The 22,818-nt window shown below is 28.8% G+C and overlaps 1 protein-coding gene and 1 long non-coding RNA gene across 2 annotated transcripts in view; one reads left to right on the plus strand and one right to left on the minus strand.

Annotated features, from left to right (window-relative positions):
- The window catches only part of LOC136090220 (myosin light chain kinase 3-like), a 90,790-nt gene that overhangs the window by 32,256 nt on the left and 35,716 nt on the right, over nt 1-22,818 (minus strand). The window contains exons 6-7 of the mRNA XM_065816415.1: nt 20,917-21,131; nt 12,219-12,303 (exon numbers count right to left, since the gene is read on the minus strand). Of these exons, the coding sequence (XP_065672487.1) occupies nt 12,219-12,303; nt 20,917-21,131 (300 nt within the window). The remainder of the gene's footprint in view (nt 1-12,218; nt 12,304-20,916; nt 21,132-22,818) is intronic.
- LOC136090108 (uncharacterized) lies at nt 18,487-18,981 on the plus strand. Its single transcript, XR_010643170.1, has 2 exons — nt 18,487-18,705; nt 18,858-18,981. It is a non-coding gene; the product is annotated as an uncharacterized LOC136090108 (long non-coding RNA).

Here is a 22,818-nt window from a genome sequence, read left to right on the forward strand (position 1 = left end):
AAAAACCTGACTTGTGTTAATGATGCTACAATACCTGAGGACTAACAACAACAAAATTATATTCTTGTAGGTTGAGAAGCTCAGACATAACTTTTTAAAGTGCAATCATGACAACCTTCTTAACATATAAAATAAAATGCTACAAGTCAAAGTTTGTGTAAAATATGAAGAGCATTTAAACTGTACACTAACAGTGTCACTAAATGTAAATTTTGTAGATGGATAATTACATTGTAATAGTTAGAAGTTGATTCAAACATTTCAAATGTTTTCAAACATTTCAAATGTTTATTATGTTTGATTTTTTACATTCGTTCATGAAAACTTATCTACCAACATTATAATACAGTGTGCAAAAAGTGATTTCTAGAATCTAGATTCTATCAAGACAGTGCTTTCTAATATTGACAAACAAATTATTATAAGACCAAACACTAGTCGATGACAATCATCCAAATTATGAGATGTCAATTGCAATTTATGCTAATTTTAGACATCTTCATAACCCTCAAGGAACCCTTAAATATATTTTAAATGACCTTTTAATTTTCAGGTATTAATAGCTTTTAGGAAGGACATCAAAATTTTAATAAAATTTTTTTTTATCTTGATTATGGGAGATCTAATACATATATATATATACATATATACATACATACATACATACATACATACATACATACATACATACATACATACATACATACATACATACATACATACATACATACATACATACACATATATATATATATATATATATATATATATATATATATATATATATATATATATATATATATATATATATATATATACATATATATATATATATATATATGTATATATGTATATATGTATATATGTATATATGTATATATGTATATATATATATATATATATATATATATATATATATATATATATATATATATATATATATATATATATACATATATATATATATATATATATATATATATATATATATATATATATATATATATATATATACATAAATCCTTCATATATAGGCCTTTTTTAGTAAAATGCTGCAGGAACTTCATGAAGCCAGCACCCCACTGGCTATAAAATATAATCCATTATAACCTGCAACAAACAGCTGCCAGGTCAGGATCATTATAACCCTGCTCCTGTAGCATGTAATCCAGTACAACCTGGCCTATGTCCTGCTGCTTTGTTAGAAGTTATCTCTAATATTAAATACTCCTGCCTTGGGACTCTTAGTTGAGTAAAGACTAAAATTGTGTTTCATTAAAAATACTCACCTTTGGCAATTGTTAATTGCGTCTGACTTTAACAATTATATTTTTAAAGTTGACTTCACTGCATCTTTAAAATTTTCAAAATCATAAAATATTTTATTTTTTTGCATCCCAAATTAAAATCTACAGCAAAATGAATCCGTAGACATAATGTATGACCACTTTTTCCAAAAAAATGCATATCAATAACTTTACAGTTGCTTGGAAGGTATCAAGCATTGGGTGCATGTTTCCTGCAATAGTGAGAAAATTGAGGGCTAAAGGTTTTTGCATGTTCCAATTGCTAAAATTACTCTATATATCATGCTGGCACTTGTTAAATCCAACATGGCTAAATACATGGCTAAATACATTTAAATACTACTACCTTTCTTGATTGATGTCAACCAATAAGAACACAAAATGTTGATTTTTTTGATATGAATTTTGACTCAATACATTCCTCATTTTATTTCTTGTTTTAAAACCGGTCCAAATGTGTCCTAGAAAGCTTTATTGATTTTCTCTTCTATAATTCTCTTTGTTAATCTAATTCTTCTTCTTTTTTTATCAAAAAACGGGTAACAGTTTTTAATGCAAACTTTTGTACAGGGAGATTTTAGAAATATTTTAAATCTTTGCAGAGATGCTGCTTTTATTTAAATTTCTAGAAAAGTTTTTCTCTGATGGTGTTTTTCGATAATTCCTTTGGGTAAACTTAATATAAAAACTGTGAAAAACAGTAACAAGTGTTCCTAAACTAGTAGAAACCTTATTTGATATATAAAAAACACCTTTTATATGTGAGCTTTATGTTTCAATAAAAATGATGATAATAACTAAGTATTTTAAAAAACAATTTTAACATTTACTTTTGGTTTTTTGATTCTATCCAGGAATAAAATTTATTGAATACTTTATTTATTTTGACATCATAACATCATTAGGACTTATTCAGACATTGTAAAAACTTATAGAGGCATCATTCGCAACAGATTCAGGAATAATTATGTCATCAAATCATAAATTTTATGGCAGTTAAAACCATACTTGAATTTAAACATTCATTGATTATTACTACATTTGTGTTGTATTCCAATAACACTTTAGAACATTTTGTACTGATTTTCTAAACAAACATCAAATAGGCATAAATAGTTCATTTTTGTATACACACCATTTATGTTTGCATATACACCATTTATGGTTTCAATTAAAAATAAACAAATAAAGAAATGATTTCAATTACAAACGGTAATTTTATCTGTTTGACACTAAACTCCATAACTTCCAGATTACTACACCTCATAATTTATTTCAAAAATTAGGTTCTAGAGAATTTTGGAAAATCTTTAACAGTGTCATCAACTAAGGAAAATCTCATACTCCATCTTTAATTCATAAGCCTGATCTTATTACCTCTCTTAAGAATAAGGCAGAGCTATTTGCAAAGGAATGTTTCCTTTAATTCATCTTTTGAATCTTATGGCCACCCTCCTTTCATCCCAGAGAAACAGGCAAACCCATTGTTAAACATCCCAGTTATTATCGATTCCATTGAGAATTTTGGAAAATCTTTAACAGTATCATCATCGACTCCATTGCTAAAATTATTGCTCTCTTAAGCTCAGCTACAGCTTGTGGTTGGCATATTCCATCCATAGCCTATCAAAGTGTTCTCCAGAATAACTCTTTAAACTAATTAACAAGTGCTTATTAAACCTTGTTTTCCGGCCAGCTGGAAATTGGCATCTATGGTTCTAATCTCTTAAAACATTCAAGAACACACTGATCCTTCGAGCTATCAGCCAATCAGTCTTCTCTTTATTGATAGCAAGATCTTTGAATCTTTTTTATGAACAAACTTTTAATGTCTCAACTTGAGCCTAAGAACTTACTCTCTGATGATCAATAAAGCTTTCAATCAAACTGTTGTAACAGAAAGGTTCTATTATGTATAAAATGGAGGCGGTGAGGCAAGGGCTATTGCTGGTGACATACTAAAAGCTTTGGATAAAATCTGCATGCTGCACTTCTCCAAAAACATTCTTTTTATGGTATATCTGGGAAAATTTTTAAAAATTATTGATTTCAATTTAATTGCGGTATTAAAGTTGTCTCTAAAAAACAATATTCTTATTCATTTTCAGTAACTACTGCGGTGTCACAGTCAAAAAGGCTACTTTTAGTTGTGGTTACAACCCTCTCTCAACGAACAAGGCTGCTGCACAGAGAAACAAATTGAGCATGGTACTACAAGGGACATGGTGGGGATCGAACTCGAACTTTGCTTATTTTGGAATTTGTTTTATGCACTTTTTTTGGACTCATTTTATTAGGCAAATAAAAAAGAAAAGTAAACTCTGTCTCAATACTTTTTTTTAAATGGTATTCACCTCCCCAAGGCTGAGAGGCCCACAAGAGTGGAGGAGGCTACTTTATTGTGGTTACAACCCTCTCTCAACTCCGAAACACAAACCTTGAAGAACATAGTTACTGAGCAAAGCAACAAGTTGCGCACGATACTTCCAGGACCATGGTGGGGATCCAACATGGAATTTCTCACTTATGAGCGAGCGCTCTACCAATACACCACTAACACAATACTACTCTGCTTTAAGGCTCCTCATTGAAATAAGGCTAGAGATGGTATCTCAACAAAAAAAACTAGCTTTATACAGATTTAATTGCATTTGGCTGCTGTTTTGTAGGAAGCCACTTAAGCTAAGACTTTAGGCTGAAGTAAGGCTAGTATACAGAAAACTTGTGTTGACCAGCCTTGCACCCTTTTTTCAACTAACAGACTGGATTAGATGTAAACCTGTGTTACAACTATACAACTCACTTTAATAAAAATCTTGCTAATAAAATAATTCCAAGCATGGAATAAAAAACAAGTCCTCCACATAAAATTGCTCGCAGAATTTTTGTATAATGTGAATAATTATGATGTGAATGTTCATTATAATATGTATAGACAAATATAAAAAAGTGTGCACCATTTTAAAACATGCAATTTCTGCAAATAAAAAAAATATCATAAGTAAAACTATGTTCTATTCTACTTACTTTACTGTGTTCTATTCTCTTTTTTTACTTGCGCATTAAGCAAAACAAAAAACTACTTGTAATGGAAAGGGTCCTCATTATGGTTTCAATTTTTTTAAATTCACACAAGAAAAAAATGCAATGTGTTTCTGAAGTCTTACCTGGAAACGATTCTTATTAATATTTTGAACAAATTCCCTTCCCTCTGTTTATGAGCCAACCTCTGATCCAACTGAGAGTTAACTTCATAGCAACATCTGAGAGTTAACTTCATAGCAAGAAGTCTAATAGATTTAATCAACTGGGAAGAGGAGATCAAGAAACCAGTTCTAACTTGTTACTTGATAAAACAAGAAATAATATAGTTTATTGATAACCCAACGTTATAAAAAACATCTCAATTCATGGCCAATCAATTGAACACACTGCCAAATAGGTCACCAGATCTTCAATAAAATCTGACAAAAAATTTAAATTAAAAATAAAGAATATTTGTTCTCCAAATCATGATAAAAAAGAAAAAAGAAAAAAAAAAAAAAAAAGGTAAAGAGGTATAAATAACACATGGACTGAAAAGTCTCAGGCCTAACAAAGAAAACATGTTTTTTTAGTTCAAAATTAGCTTTATTCATCAACGTAATCTCCATCAAGAGCAACGCAATCATTCCAGCGCCACTATAACATTTCAATACCACTTTTGTAGAACGATTTATCTTCTGCTTCAAAATAGGCCTCAGTTTCAGCGATAACCTCTTCATTCGTGTGAAATATCTTACCCCCTAGCATTTTTTTCAGGTCTGCGAACAGCCAGTAGTCGCTGGGAGCCAAATCTGGCGAATACGGTGGATGTGGGAGCTATTCAAAGTTCAATTCATGTAGTTTTGCCATTGCTTTGATTGACTTGTGACAGGGTGCGTTGTCTTGATGAAACAAAATTTTTTTCTTTGCCATATGCGGTCGTTTTTTTGCAATTTCGGCCTTCAATCGCTCCAATAACACTATATAACATTCACTGTTGATGGTATTTCCTTTTTCAAAATAATTGATGAATATTACACCATGCACATCCCAAAATACCGAAGCCATAACCTTTCCAGCCGATTGTTGTGCTTTCGGGCGCTTTGGACAAGGTTCACCAGTTGCTGTCCACTCAGATGAAGATCATTTTGATTCCAGAGTGAAGTGATGGATCCATGTTTCATCCATTGTCACATATCGATGCAAAAATTCCGGTTTGTCACTTTTGAACATGGCCAAACACTGTTCAGAATCATCAACACGTTCTTATTTTTGGTCAATTATGAGCAAACGCGACACCCACTTTGAACAGAGCTTTCTCATAGTCAAATGCTCATGCATTATAAAGCCAACACATTCTTTTGATATATTTACGATGACAGCTAACTCACGCAACTTCACTTTTCGATCATTCAAAACGGTTTTGTGGATTTTTTTGATGTTTTCTGGTGTTACCCCCTCATTTGGACGTCCACTGTGTTCTGCATCATCGGTGTCTCTACGACCACGTTTGAAGCCAGCAAATCAACGTTTTATTGTTGTTTTTGATGGAGCGGAGTCACCGTAACACTTTTCAAGCCATTGCTTTGCTTGAACGGTATTTTTTCCCATCAAGAAGCAGTGTAAAATTAAAACACGAAACTGTTTTTGATCCATTGTCCTGAAAATAAAAAAAGGAAAGTTACTATTAGCAAAATAACTCACAAACTAATGAATAGAATATAAAGAAATTTTAACAGCTGTCTTTTGAAGGTTAGTATTAACTGAAAAAAAGGTGACTGCAATAAAACTCGCGCTATCTATGTGTTAGGCCCGGGACTTTTCAGCCCATGTGTTATATATATAACTTTTTTTAGATGCATTAAAAAGTTAATAGTTTAAAATTTTAAAAATTCTAAACTATTAACTTTTTATTGAACTTAATTGACAGAACCTTAAAAATTAAAAATTTTTAAGGTTCTGTCAATTAAGTTCAAGGGAAAAGAACTTTTTTTGAAGAGTTTGTTTAATTATTACAACATCTAGATGAAAACTTACCTAGTTGCTGTTGATTTTGAAGGCCCTGTTAATCAGAGTTTTAATGAGTCCTAGTTTATAATTATTATTAGTGAAGTTAGTAAAATTAGTCAGTAAACCTGTGTAAGTTTTTTTATAAAACATTGAAATATCAAATTTATTATTTACAGAGTTAAAATCATTATATCAAGAAAGTTCAATTTGTGATCAACTTCTTCCTCTTAAGCAAATTTAAGGTTAGGATGTAGTTTATTTATATATTAGAAAAGTTAGTGCATCATTGTTATTTTCAAAGATACAAAAGATACTATCTACATACCTTTTGTATATAACTACTTTTTTGCAATTATTGTTTTGTGACCAAACATTTCGGTGATGACACATAAATAAGTTAGATAATCAGGACTTAACGTATGTTCCAGCTGTAATGCTAGATATATTGGTGAAACCACAATCACATTGGTGAAACACTACATAACAAGGATTTCAGAACTTTTAAATTGAGATCCCATATTTACAAGCATCTCAATTCATCACAAAAATGCAAAAATTCCACAAATCTTGATTGCCTTTCCATCATTGATAGAGCTTCCTCTAAGTACGAACTCAAAATTAAGGTAGGTATCCTATTGAAATGGAAAAACCTCTTCTTAATACACAATTAAAATCATACACTATTACTATAACAATATAATTTCTCAATTATCTTACTTTTTATTTCATACTTTGTTTATATATATATATATATATATATATATATATATATATATATATATATATATATATATATATATATATATATATATATATATATATATATATATATATATATATATATATATATATATATATATATAAACTAGTAAAAAACACTTATCTAACTAGTTTTTTATTAATTTATTATTGCTCTGTTCTTTAAGAACATTGAGCACTCTATTTGTAAAATACACAACATAATTTACATATATATATATATATATATATATATATATATATATATATATATATATATATATATATATATATATATATATATATATATATGTATGTATATATATATGTATATATATGTATATATATATATATGTATATATATTTTAAATGACGACATCTTGAATGAGAATTGAATAAATTTAATATATGAACATCAATAAATACGAATTCTCTCAATATTAATTTTTTTTATTTTATGCAAGAAATTTTCGCTAGATTATTGATACTAGCATTTTCAGCTTTAATACAAATTAATAATTTGTATTAAAGCTGAAAATGACTTTTATCATTCAAGTAAATAATTTATGCTTTAATTATGTTAGAACTATAAGCATTTTTTAAATATTTTAAAAAGGTTTTTGTGATAGTGAACATTTTTTCTCAATACAAAGAGAAACTAGAAAATAAACTATTAATAATTTGTAAACAATACTTTTTTATTTTTAAATGTTTTTTATAGACTTTAATTTAAAAGAATAAAAAGCCATTATTACAAATGTTTAAAATGTGTTAAAAACATTTTATATTTTTTGAGGTTACATTGAAATGAGTTTTTTTTTTTTGTGAAATATTGAAAATTCAACCAATTACAGAGGCACTTTGATATTTACGTTCCTTTTGACCTATAAAACAAAACTATTAAATATTATTGCAATCAGAAAATATTTAGAACTGCCTAATAGGACCTAAAGTTTGCAGATTTTTCATTTTCAAGGTTAATTTTTTTAAATATTTAATTTTGTACCTATTTCCAAGAGCTAATTAGTAATTACTGTTATTACCTGCAAAGAATTTGTATTTAGTATTTATTTACTAACTTATTAGTTACCAAAGATCATAGATCACAAATAAAAACGAAACAAACAAAATGCTGGAATCTTGACTGCAGACAGCAATGTTATAACAAATTTAAAATAAATGAAATAAAAATAAATAATGCAAAACATTTTTTATTTACTTATTTATAGTTACCAAAGATTAGATTATAGAACTAATGTAAACCAAGTGGTGGTTGGCAGACAGCAATAATGGCTTAAACAAGATCAAAAACTTACATTTATTTGATTGGGGAACCAGAACCACATTTTAGTGGCAGAGTTTTACCCCCAAGTTTGGAAGTTTTAAGAATACATTTTTTCCATCATAAAAAGAACAGTCAAACTCTAAAAGATGCCATAAAAACTATAGTCCAGCAGTTATGTGAGATCTCGGCCAAGGCTAGAATTTCAGCTGCTGAACATTGAAGTATTGTTTGTAAAACCGAAGCTTTATTGGAAAGATACAGAGATATTTTAAAGAACAAGGGTTGTAATGGGCCAGCACAGCAGGTAAAAGAAGATTTTTTGAACTCAGTAAATTGTCTTTTTGATATTGCTCACCACAATGCATTGAAGCTGATAAAAACAAAAGAATATCAAATATTTCTTGCAGACCAATGTTCAGAGAGAAAATAAGCCATGGGATGTGTAGATAGAACTTTGGAAAAAAAAGAAGTAAAAAATCAAGAATGTAAAACAAAGTTCAACATGGTATCAAAAAAGAGGAGAGAAAGAGAAAATCCAAAGAATGTCTGGATATAGAAAAATAATTATTGTCATCGTCAGATAGTTCAAGCAAAGCAGACAATGCTGTATCTAGAGATAAAGACTATATGGTTCAACAAAATAACAATTTTCTTGAGGAACAATGTCAGGAGAAATCTCCATCAACTTCTAAACGTGCAAAGGTATCTGCTTTAGATGTTATCTGCACTTGAATGTACAAATGTGACAGAAAAGCAGCACATATCTTAATAGCAGCCGTCCAAACGCATGGTGACGGTAATATATCTAAACTACCAATATCTCGTAGTAGCATTAGAAGCTGAATGAAGCATCACTTTCAACATTATGCTAACGTTAAGGCAGCCTTTAGCTCGGAGGGACCTTTGGTTATTCATATTGATGGAAAACTTTTGCTAGCAATTTCAGGTTGGCTCTAAAAATGTTGTTAGTCAGGCGATTCTAGTTTCAGGATTAGGAACAGAAAAACTTTTGGCAATTCCTAAAGTGGCACAAGGGACTGGTGAGCTTATGGCAAATGCAACGATGGTTGTCAATTCTGATTGGAAATTGCAAAATCAAATAGTTGCAATTTCTTTCAACACTACGGCATCAAACACAGGTCAACTAAATGGTGTGTGCATAATTTTAGAAAGAAAACTTGAAAAAATCTGCTCTGGTTGGCATGTCACTATCATGTGCATGAAATTCTGTGTCCAAATGTGTTGTTGTTTTTTGATTTAAGGAATATTGGCCAAACATAGACCATGAAACATATATAGCTTGTACCGATCATCCTTTAAATGAAGAAACCAAAGAATTGAAGAGAGAGATAGTTGATTTTATTTTAGGAGTGTTGAATGGAAAGGCAGGAAATTTCCCAGAGAAAATTATCATGAACTTTTGGAACTTATTTTGATCTTTTTTGATGATATTCCACCTCGAGGCATACAGTTCCGAGTTCCTGGTGCTTTTCACCAGGCGAGGAAGATGTCTAAAATAATTTATGTTTTAAAGATTTTCTTATTTCAAACTCTATTTAAGCTCACCAAACGTAAAAGTTCAGGGTGCTTGGAATATGGTTTGTTTGTTGCACTTATCTATGTAAAAGCATGGATAACCTGCTCATACTCATGTGATGCTCCATTCAACAATTTAAATCTCATAAAAGCATTAACACAGTACAGTTCAATATAAAAAGATATCTAAAAAACTGCATTGAAGGCAGTGAGTTGCCATTTATGGTATCTTGGAGAAGAATTAGCACCGCTTGGTCTGTTTTCTGATCTGGTGCTTGTTATGACAAAAAAACTTATGGTAGCAAAATTGCGAGATCAAATTGCAGGCAATCAAGAACTCGATTGTCGATCAATCCGATACACTGGAACTGAAGAGTTCTGGAGTATTTCATTGGACAATCTTTACACTTCTTTTTTAATGCCTTACAGTCAGAAATGTCTTTTCTGAAGGAGGATGTTGAGAAGTGGTCAGATATTCCAAATTATCAGGCCGCAAAAAAAACCATTAAGGTACGAAAAGTTGTCAATGATAGTACAGAAGGTGGAATTGCTCTAGCCACAGTATTTAATTTTACAATAACAAAACAAGAAGAGCAAAAACAATATTTGTTTCAAATGGCAGAAAGCAAAGATTTCCCAATCCAAAAAAATCAGCGTTACTTTCAAATGTTGGTTGTACCTGAACACATGGAACAAACAGGGAAGACTGAACAGTTTTAATGGAAAAGTATTAAAATAAACTTCCTTTTAATTTACTGTAAAGATATAGAATTTGTCGCATATTTTTTACATTAATTAAAAAATTTTAATTTTTTGGAATATTCTTAAAAATTACTAAAAATGCTGAAATTTTGAGGTCGATGAGGCAGTTATAAATATTGGCCGATGTTCTTCATTTTTTTGTGGTGTATTTACAAAGCAAATAGAACATAAAAATGCCAGCAGTATTCTAATATACTTAAAAAATCATAATATGTTGTCTTTTTAGCTTTTCATCAATTAGTTTTATTACTATTTTACTTATGTTAAGATGATAACTGTTAGGTACTATTTATATTGTACCAACAATGAATTATTGGTTTCAGTTCATAGAAGCATTTGCAACTATTATGCTAGAACTATTTACATTTATGAATCCAACAAAAGCTTTTAATAAAGCTGTTAATTTAAATCCTTGTTTTTTTCTGTTGTTAAATTTTTTTTTGAGAGGAGAAGGACATGAGTATACATTGCGGGTGTGTTTTGCATTTTATGAACCAAACTTATCAACCAACTCTATATAGTATTTAATAAGCTTTAAAACACTTTAAAAATTCATACAACAACACTAAAAAACTATTATGAGAAATCATGGTTCAATGATTTATAACCAAACTTTAACTTTTTGAGAGATAAAAGTCAGATATTATATATTTAGTTTTATGTTTTTTTTAAGAAATATATATATTTTTTCTTTATTTTGTGCACATTGGAACAAAGATTAATTATAAATATCATAAAAAATCAGTCTGAATAATAGTCTATATATATATATATATATATATATATATATATATATATATATATATATATATATATATATATATATATATATATATATATATATATATATATATATATATATAGACTATTATTTTTAAAAATAATTTAAAAAAATTAAAATCTATATAATAATAATAAAAATATAAGCTTACATAATTTATTTTAAAATTGTGCAATGTTATTTTCCATTTTATATTTATAATATAAACATTTAAAAAAAGTAATAAATTTACTAAGATACATTTTTATTGAAAATAAATTTTAATAAAAAAAAAAAATTCGTTTAGAACTGATTTACACAATTATGATATTAAACTTATTTAATAAAAGTTTAAAAACAAACAACTTGTCTTTTTCTTTTGTTCTACCTTTCTATGCAAAGTGCAAGTGACATTATAAATATGTGCAGAACTTTTAAAGGCTTTTAATGCAACAATAGTTCTTATAGCAACTTGTTTTGCAATAATAGTCTTGCAATAGTTTTTATAACTTTTCTAATGCAACAATAGTTCTGATATCTTGTAACTGCTAAGGATAAAAAATTATTAATAAAAACAATCTTTATATAATTTTATATAGAGAGCTAAAACTCATTGTACATTTTTATAATGAAATTTGTATATAATTCTATTAGTAGTAAGTTATTGACAAAATTCAACATAAAGAATATGTTGAGCATGAAAACAATATTAAGTACAGTCATTTCTTAATTTTCTTTCCACATTTTCTTTCCGCATTTCTTATAAAGAGAAGTAAAAAAAAAACTAAAAGCTTACAGAAAACATTATGTGAAGTTGTTGACTTGAATCAAAAACAGGTTCTGTCTTCAAGTTTGGTTTGAGACGTCTTTTTAAGTTTCTCCTAGAAATAAAAAGTAAAAGGTACAAACCATTATATATATATATATATATATATATATATATATATATATATATATATATATATATATATATATATATATATATATATATATATATATATATATATATATATACATATACATATACATATATATATATATATATATATATATATATATATATATATATATATATATATATATATATATATATATATATATATATATATATATATATATATTTATATCTTAATATATATAAAGGGCAATGTGTGTGTGTTTGTTTGTTCTCTATAGAAATCCAAACCGCCGGACCAATCTCGATGAAATTTGGCATGGGGGTAGTCCTCGAGGGGGAGAAGATTCTTAGCTGGGTTTTGACCCCGGGGTCAGGGGGGACCATTTTTTGGGCCCATTTTTGTGTACAGATATCAGGTAAGCCAGTTTAAATATTGGCCCGGGCAACGCCGGGTAACTCCAGCTATCTTATCTTAATCTTAATCTTATCTTATATCTTATCTTATCTTATCTTAATATATATAAAGGGCAATGTGTGTTTGTGTGTGTGTTTGTTTGTTTGTTCTCTATAGAAATCCAAACCGCCGGACCGATCTCGATGAAATTTGGCATGGGGGTAGTCCTCGAGGGGGAGAAGGTTCTTAGCTGGGTTTTGACCCCGGGGTCAGAAGGGGTTTTTGTGTACAGACCGGGGTCATTTTTGTGTACAGATATCAGGTAAGCCAGTTTAAATATTGGCCCGGGCAACGCCAGGTAACTCCAGCTAGTATATATATATATATATATATATATATATATATATATATATATATATATATATATATATATATATATATATATATATATATATATAAGGCCTATTCTAGGAAAAAAGCTTGGGCGGCGGTACCCCCTCGCTCCAGCAAACTTTAGCGGAAAATTAGCCTTTTTATTGAAAAAAAACAAAAAAAATATTTGCCGTAAAAATGTAAAAAAATGGTCCTTAACTTTGATCGTTTTCAATAGGGTTGATCGTGTTTGGGCAGCGCCCAAACACGATCAACCCTATTGAAAACAGTCTAGAATATTCCCTAATATATATGCAAAGAATGCTGCTACTTCGACTGACAATGAGGTAGAACATGTGAGAAGGGCTGCTACATCAATTGAGGGTTTTGGTTTGGGCAGGCAATCTATTAATTACATTTATATATGTATATATATACACACATATATACATATACATATATGTATATACACATATAAATGTATATATATACATATACATATATATTGTTAAAAATGGGTCATACAGTAAAAAAATTCAGCAAAAAAGGACAAGGGGAAAAAGAAAAGTACACTGTTCAAAGCAGTTTAAGACGATCTCTATATCTAATAAAATACCCCATAAATGAGTTTTCAGTCAACCAGCTGCCCAGTGTCAGAAATATCCTGTAATACTTTCACTTTTTAAAATCTTCCAGGTAATTTTAATATCTAGTTATTTTCTAATTTATTTACTTAACCTACAGTTCATGAATATAATTATATATTTCAGTTAATTCTCTTTTATATAGGAGCACCAGATTTCAGTCCAGCAAAGAAATTATTGCTTGTCCAACAAAAACAGGAACCAGAAGTCTAGTTTGCCAGTATAGAGCATGCAAACGATCAACCAATAGATGTGTAACTTCAGCTGTCACTGACATCTGTACAAAAGCTGGTTTTACGTGCAACATTATTAGTGGAAGATCTGTTAGGTAAATTTTACACACAAAAAAATTATTGCAGGCTAATCTTGTTTTTTAGTAACTTCAGCTATGTAATATTTTTTAGTGAAAGGATCCTAAAACTCACAGAGAAATATAACAAAATGAAAGGATGGAGTAAACTAAACTGGAGTTTAAGTAAAGGGATCTGGACTCTAAAGCAAGTAGATTTCCAGGTGGAGGTTAATACCTTGTTTGATATATCTGTTCCTACAATAATTGACATGATAATGAAAGATCAGAAAAGAACCAAAGATGCAAAGAAAGAAGATGAAGCCTTCTACGAAGACAAGAGTCCTAAAAGGAACATGACCATGACTGCACAGCATGATGAAGAATTTGAAATTAAGGCTCTGCGAAGAAAGCAGAGATACGAAAGAGTTAGGCAATTGAATGATCAGAAAAACACAAAGGCTCAAAAAGAAAAAAGGACTTTGCAAACATTTGACAGATTGCAGAAATCAACAGACAAGAAAAGTACTGACAAAGCTTTGGATGGACAAATTGAATTTGAAGATGATGTTAGCCCATTTGAAAGTTCCATTTTATGTGAAGAAAGTGATGATTCTGAATATGGTGTATCCAAATCAAAAAAATCGAAAATAATTTTAGAGTTAACTCCAGATGAACTAATTGAAGCTACTTCTGCTGTTAGCGTTCGGTATAGAATCGGTGTTAGGCCCCAGACTGCTATAATTTCTGAGAGAATTGTAGTTAGTGTAACTAGCCCAGATTTGGAAGGTAGAGATGATTTTTTGCTTGGCATAGTGCAGGCAATAAATTCAACTGGGTCCGAGCAGGCAAATTTAATCCTCAATCTCTTGGAATACTATGATATTGTCGACAATATCATCAGTTTTTGCTGCGACACAACTGCATCCAACACTGGAAAATTTGCGGGAGCAGTTACAATTCTATCGACTATCCTTAATACAAGTCTTGTCTGGTGCATGAGTCATCACCACATTATTGAAGTACATATTAAACATTTTATGACTGCTCTGACTGACGGCGAGACCAATTCAACAATTAATGACCAGGCTTGGTCAACAATTGTTGACAAGATAGACACATCATCAGACAATCTGGTTAAGTTTAACTGGACTTCTTTAGAGATTGGATCACCTGTCTATAATATAGCCAAGGCAGCATTAAAGTTTGGGGAAACCGCACTTCATGAAAATATTTTCAAAAGAGGAGACTACAAAAATTTTTATCAGTTATATGTTTACTACCTTAGTGGTCATGTTCCTGCTATAAAATTTCATCAGCCAGGAGCTTGCCATGCAGCAAGGTTTATGGCAGATGCAATTTATTTGCTTACATTAGAAATGACAAAGAACATCTCAAGCATCATGAATGAAAAGGAGAAGAAGATGGTTAAAACAGCTTCTTTATTTTTATCTTTAACATACTGTCCTTGGTTTTTCAAAAGCTCTTTTAGTTTTAAAGCACCAGTTAATGATCTAGCAGCATTCAAAGATGTGTTTGATTTAAGTAAAGAATATCTCGAGTTTTCTCAATCAATACTGAAAAGCATGCAAAATCATACCTGGTATATAAGTCAGCAGCTTGTTGTAATGGCTTTAGTTGATGATGATGTTGAAAAAGATGAGAAGAAGAATATACTATAAAAACTGTTACAGTTTCCTGCTCCTGAAGAATTCATGAAGGGTAAACCTAAAATGCCTGTAATCACATTGTCTACAACACTATCAAATTTAGTTGGTGATCAGAGCTGGATTTTGTTTTGCCTAGCCAAGGTTACCCATGACCAGGTTAAGTTAGCTGCACAAGGGGACTTGACTGTTTTAGACAACTTTAAGTTTTTTGTTAAAAATATGGTAGTCACCAATGATTGTGTAGAAAGAAATATAAAACTGATCCAAGTCTTTATTAAGTCATACCGAAATGAATATATGAATCAGAATGTTTTGTTGGTTGCAAAAAACCACAGAAAAATGTTAATATACATACATACACGTGACTTGGTTTTGATTATAATACTATAATATAAAAAGCAGAATAATTAATTTACATTAAGAATAAACTAATAATTATAAATAAATAAAATAACTAAAAAGTAAAATAATAAACTAATAAAATAACTAAAACATAGAATAAATAATTTTAAAAAGTATTAGAATCATGTATTAGAATCATGTATTATAATACATGATTATAATACTTTTTTAAAATACACATAGAGCACCTTCGAAATTAGGGTCAGCATTTCGCAATGCCGACCTAACTGCCAACCTAGAATTGTTTGAGGTCAGCAAAAAACTGCCAACCTTATTTCTATGTTATATAATAAAACTTTGTATTAATTTTTGCCGACCTCATTTTTCCTAATTCCGAGGGCTGTACAGTATAGTTTAGTTTTAAAAATACACATACAGCTCTTGAAACTAACATTTTGAGGTTGGCAATAAATTGCAGATCTCAAAATGTTAGTTGTTGGTTTCAAGTTGGCAAAAAAATTCGACACATAGGGGTTACCATAAAACATAGAAACGAGGTCGGCATTTTTTTGCCAACTTAAAACACTTTGAGTTCCGCATTAAGGTCGGCATTGCCGAATGTCGACCCTAATTCCAAGGGCTGAGTATACGATTTGACATATTTTATCCTTATTATAAAGTTTAAATGATTTTGGGAGCATGCATACCAAGCAGCATATAGACACTTAGTGAGTTTTATTTCTATTTTGAATAGATGAAATATAATCTGTGATACATAGTACAAATACAATTTTATGATTTTATAGTTTTTTATAGATTGTTATAGTTAAATCACATTATTTTATTGAACACATTGTTGTTTCCCATTGCACATTTATTCTCATATGCAGCCTAGATCTTTAAAAAAGTTTTTAGTTAAAAATTCAAATCATTGACTACATTTGTGATCCAGAACATATGCCATATAACCTAATCAATGATAGCCTTTATAAAAATTTTTTTTTTTTTTTCAATTTTAGGTGGCCTAGAAGTTCATCAGTTACAAATCCCACCCCCCCCCTCCCTTCCATTAAATGAAAGTTCATCAGATATGAATCCAATTAAAAATAGTCAATATTCAGAGAACTTCTTACAAAATCTCATTGATTTATATATAAATAATATATTGAAAAAACAATATATATGACCTTAATATCCAGGAAATGTACTTGAAATTTAAAAATGGGACACTAAAACACGTTGAAAAGTTTTAAAACTAAAATATGCATTAAGTGCTTGATTTAAACAACATTTATAAAAATTTACACTAAGTATAAATTTTTATAAATTATTTTACACAAAGCGATTGTTTTACATTTTTTAAGTTGTTAATTCTAATATTTTTCATTATTTGACATGTGGTATCAAACTTTTTTTTATGATTACATATTAGGGTGTGTCATACTATGGTCAAAATTTAAAAATTCATACTTATCAGTGGCATTTTTAAGAAAAGGGTGAGGTTTAACATATTAAATTCAGAACTATCAAAAAATTTGAATTTAAATGAGTTTAAGCTACCAGGGAACTGCCTTGAAAATTGCCAAAAATTGTAAATTTTTGATATTTTCATATTTTCAGGGTTAATTTCAATATTTTAGTATTATATCTGCTTTACAACAACCTTATCAAAAGAAATTATAGCAGGATAAACAAAATTCGTTTAATAGTTATACTGTTTCAGAAATTTTGGTTTACAAAATACTTAAAAATTAGTATTTTTGCAAAGTTTTGTATGTATTTAACTTATACATTCTATTTGATGAATGGCTACACACAAAACTTTATACAAAATTATATTTCTTTAATATTTGTTTTTCAATTTATATATATATATATATATATATATATATATATATATATATATATACATATATATGTAAATATATATATATATATATATATATGTAAATATATATATATATATATTAACATATATATATATATATATATTTACATATATATATATATATATATATATATATATACATATATATATATATATATATATATATATATATATATATATATAAATATATATATATATATGTATATATTTATATATTTATAATATATATTTATGTCTTTCTAATTTTAAAAGTTACTAGATAAAAAATAATATTAAAATTAAAATGGCTACTGGAACAAGATGGAAAAATAGTTCTTGTCTACGTCAATATTTGGGATCTGGAAAAGAGTTGCTAACTGCTGAACTGCCAACAATGAGATGTCCTAAGATATGGTATTTTTTTAAGAGAAACAAGTAAACTAAACAGAAGAAACTATAGCAATTCTGAGTTGATCGAGAATATTTATAATAAACTTTCAGAAAAATGGCAAATGGCCAGTGTTTTATTTGTGCCTCCCGTAACTTGTTTAAAGCATAATTTGGTAACAAGACTTATAGACACATGGAACAAAGCTAATCTAATTTCTCAAAACAAAGCAAGTAAAGTTATAAAACAAAAGTTTAATTTCATTATTGACAAACTGTTTGACTTGGTGGCGTGTAACTGTAAAATAGTTCTTTGTTCTGAGCAATGCTGTCCTCCTGACTGTAAATTTGGTGCCCACATTACCTGTATCTGTCCTAGGGAGAGAAAAATACCAATTATTGAACTGGTTTATATAAAAGGTATGAGTGACCATACGACAATCGTTATAAAAGTGTTAGTAAAGCTGAAAATCAAATTTAATAATATTTTACTGATCTCTTTGATTATTTTAAAAAGAAAATTTTATTTTAATTTGTCTAGTTGTAAGCAAAATGTTGCTACCTTTTTTTAGCCCAACGAGAAAAGATTGGATCTTTTAGTTCATATCAACTTGGACCTGCTGATTTGATGGAGTCCAAAAGGTTCAAAAAAGTACAAAGTTGCAAACGAAGAAGAGAAGAAGAAAAACAAACGAGTATCCGGCTAAAGTTAAAGAAGAACATTACACTATTTGTTCTGGTGATGGTAAGTATTTATTTCATTTCACTCCAGCTAAAGAAGCAAAAAAGAACCACGCTGAAATTATAGCAGATAAGATTATTGAGTATACTGCAATGAGGAACATTAATGTACACTTAAAAGCAATTGGTGGAGACTCTACCAATGTAAACACTGGTTGTGATGGAGGAGTAATGCACTTTATGGAGCTGAAATTAGGGCGAAAGTTAAATTGGATTGTATGTGCTCTACACACCAATGAATTACCACTCAAACGTCTAATTAAATTGTTAGATGGAGAATCTAAAAGTGGTAAAAAATGGAGTGGACCCATTGGAAGCTTACTTGATGAAGCAACCAATCTTGAAATTACCCCTTTTTTTAGTAAAGTTGAAACTGGTGAGCCTCTAATTAACTTAAGTAATGAAGTGGTTAAAGACCTTTCTACAGATCAGTATTACGGCTATCAAACAGTTAACGCCATACGCAGTGGTCATGTTCCTCAGCAACTAGGACTTCTTGAAATTGGCCCTGTTAACATGGCCAGATGGCTAACAACAGCCAATAGAATATGTAGAATTTGGGTATCTCATCATGGTCTTCAAGGTGATGCAGCCCAAAAACTTCTTAAACTAGTCGAGTTCATTGTGGGAGTGTACTTTCCTGTCTGGTTTAACATCAAAGTTAAACATAGTTGGACAGAAGAACCAAAACATGTTCTTTACCAGCTTAAGTTGCTTCAACACCAGTCACTCGATATTCAGAATATTGTCATTCCAACTATTAAGCGATCTGCTTGGTATGCCTTCTCTGAATCTATTCTTCAAACTATGCTTTGTTCTGAAAATAAAGAGGAGAGAAGTTTCAGTGTACTCAAAATTCTAGAAATAAGAGGAGAAGGTGATGAAAATGAACAACTAGGATATCTATCTGTTAGACCAAGAAGGACACCAGATATCAATACTAAGGCAACTTGTCTCAAGGATCTTATTGATTGGAATGAAGCTTTTGAACCACCTTTGACTTGTTGCATGACAACTAAAGACATCAAAGAGTATTTATTTAAACCAATGATTGTACCAAACTGGTGCTGCCACACTCAAGCTGTCGAAAGATGTGTAAAAAAAGTTACCCAGGCATGCGAAAATGTTTTTACAGAAGATAGAAGAGATGGTTGGATTAAAGGACTAGAGTTATCACAGAAGTTGATGTCACGTAATCTATCTAAACAAAACCTTATTGGCTTGACAATGTTTAAGAATTAATCTTTATTGTACTTTATTTTAATAAATGCCAGTAAATATTGTGTGGATCTATATAAAAGTTTTATTTTTAGTTCCAAAACAACCTAATTTTACAGTTTCAGTGGTAGGCAGTGGGAGGGGGCAAACCTCTTTATTTGTTTTTACAAAAATATTTTTTTTTTTTAAAAAAAGAAATGGCGTTTTTTTACGTTTTATAAGTTATTTTTTTTTAATACTTCCATTTTTGAAGTTTTTACCCCCCCCCCCCCCCCCCCGGGTTTTTGGTGAAATAGTCTCATTGACTCCCTGGTAGCTAAAACTTTTTTTTTTTTTTTTTTTTAACGGTCACAAATAAAACTATTTTTTTTTTTTTAACTCTCAAAAATAACTATTTTTCTAAATTAGATAAAAATTTAAAATCTTAAAAATTTTTTGGTTTTTATGATGTTTTTCAACCAAAATTTTGGTTTTCACCGAAATTATAAAAAGAACTGAAACCGAAATTTCAGCCGAAACAGAATTTTGGTCAATTACTAATTACATCAGGGTTACCTTGTTAAATGGGTCAAATATAAATTTTTGAATAAGGATTTTTACTCTTCATAAAAAAAAATACATTCATAAGAGAAATTAAAATGCAAGAGAAATAAAATATAAAAAAAAAATTACTTAATAGATCCACATTTTGGAACTTTGCAGTTTGCTGCACATTTGCAGCTAAGAGAATGATTAAAAATCAAAGTCTTCATTGAATTTTCTTCATTACCGTTTATATTAGAATAAACTTTTTGCACCACATGTTTCTTTATCTCTTCACATTTGAAATGCCCGTTAGTACATTTTTTAGGACATTCATTGAAAGCATACTCAATTTTTTCTTTTATCTTAAAAAAAAATATGCTTTACATTAATATTTAATTTTCTTTTCCAGATATTGCAACTAGTAATGGTCTTTAAATTTTTAGTTTTTTATTAACTATAAACTCTATTTTTATTACTAAACTCAATAGTTGTTAGTCAATGAAAAATATTTATATTCATCTTAAAATTATGATATATAATCTCATTAAAAAACTATATTATAACTATTATTGTTATAAGAAAAATACACGCTAATGATGCAATTTAACTTTTAGTGATGTAAATATTAAAGCTGTGTTAAAGTTACATTTATTAGCATTAAATAACTTTGGATTAGTTTTGATTTTATTAGATAGTTGTTTTTTATATTCAACTGTAAATTTTTTTTATAGATCTTGGTAGATCACACAACTAATGATTTTATATATTCTAATTATTTTAACTAATTATTTATATATTATTATTTTATACATTTTATATATTTTTTTTATAGATCTTATCAACCATCATTTTATATATTCATTTAGTAAACGATGATTTTTAAAATTCATTGCTCTTAGTCTATGCCATAGATTATGGTTTAATTTGATCATCTTTTTAATATTTTCATATGAATATTAGGAAAGAGCATTGTCTATAAAATATTAAAAGTTGTTCACAATTCAATTTAAATATTGTTGGTCCATTATTATTCTATTGAATCTCTGGGTAATTAAATCCCATATGATAATAAGTTTTGAGTAATTGTTGCAGTTATTATTCATTTTTAATAATAAAATTTTATAATTAAATATTATTGAGAATTTCAAAGTTCAAATTCAATTTACGTCTCTGGAAGTACCACGCTCAACCTATGTTTTTCATTCAGCAACTTTGTTTAACAAGGTTTTAATAAGGTAGATTGTAGATGATGTCATTAAGTTTGTGTTTTGAAGTTGAGGGTTAAGAGAGAGTTGCAAACAAATAATAATAATGATGATAATAATAATCTTAATATGAATACGCTAATTTAATAGTAGTAGTAGTAGTAGTAGTAGTAGTAGTAGTAGTAGTAGTAGTAGTAGTAGTAGTAGTAGTAGTAGTAGTAGTAGTAGTAGTAGTAGTGTCATTTCACTTTCGTTTTTAATAAAGAAGTTTCTAAGCTTTTCTAAAAGCGTTTCTTTATTCCACGCGGTCTTTCAAGCAAGGTCTACAAGCCGATTAGAGCTGATAAATTTTTAGTTTCAAGTGGAATTGATGATGTTTATTGTATAACTTTGCAATAAAAATTTAAATAAATGTTTGTTTGTTGTTGGTTATTCGTATTTTTCTAACTTTTATAGCCTGTTTCCTTTCCTTTAAATAAATTAAGACCGTTATTTGTGGACATGTAAGTGTATTTACATAAATTTGCGTTTATTTCAGTATATTTTATATTTCTCTGTATCTATATGCATACTTTCTCTTAGATAAAATAAATAAGGTATAGAAAAAAGTAAAAAAAAAACTCTGTTTTAAGTTGTCAAAAGAATGTTGTGTTGTGCTTCTTTTTAAGGTATCTGAATATATATTTATATTTTTAAATTTGTTCTTAAATGGTTTCATCTTTTTTATTACTTTAGATGAAAATATACTGACATTGCCAAAAAAATATGGATAATCCCTAAATAAAATTGTTATAGGTTTTTTTGTTATAGGTTTTTATTTTTAAAAATTGTTATTTTAAATAAA

Source organism: Hydra vulgaris, chromosome 13 (genome assembly GCF_038396675.1).
Source record: "Hydra vulgaris chromosome 13, alternate assembly HydraT2T_AEP".
Lineage (NCBI taxonomy): Eukaryota > Metazoa > Cnidaria > Hydrozoa > Anthoathecata > Hydridae > Hydra > Hydra vulgaris.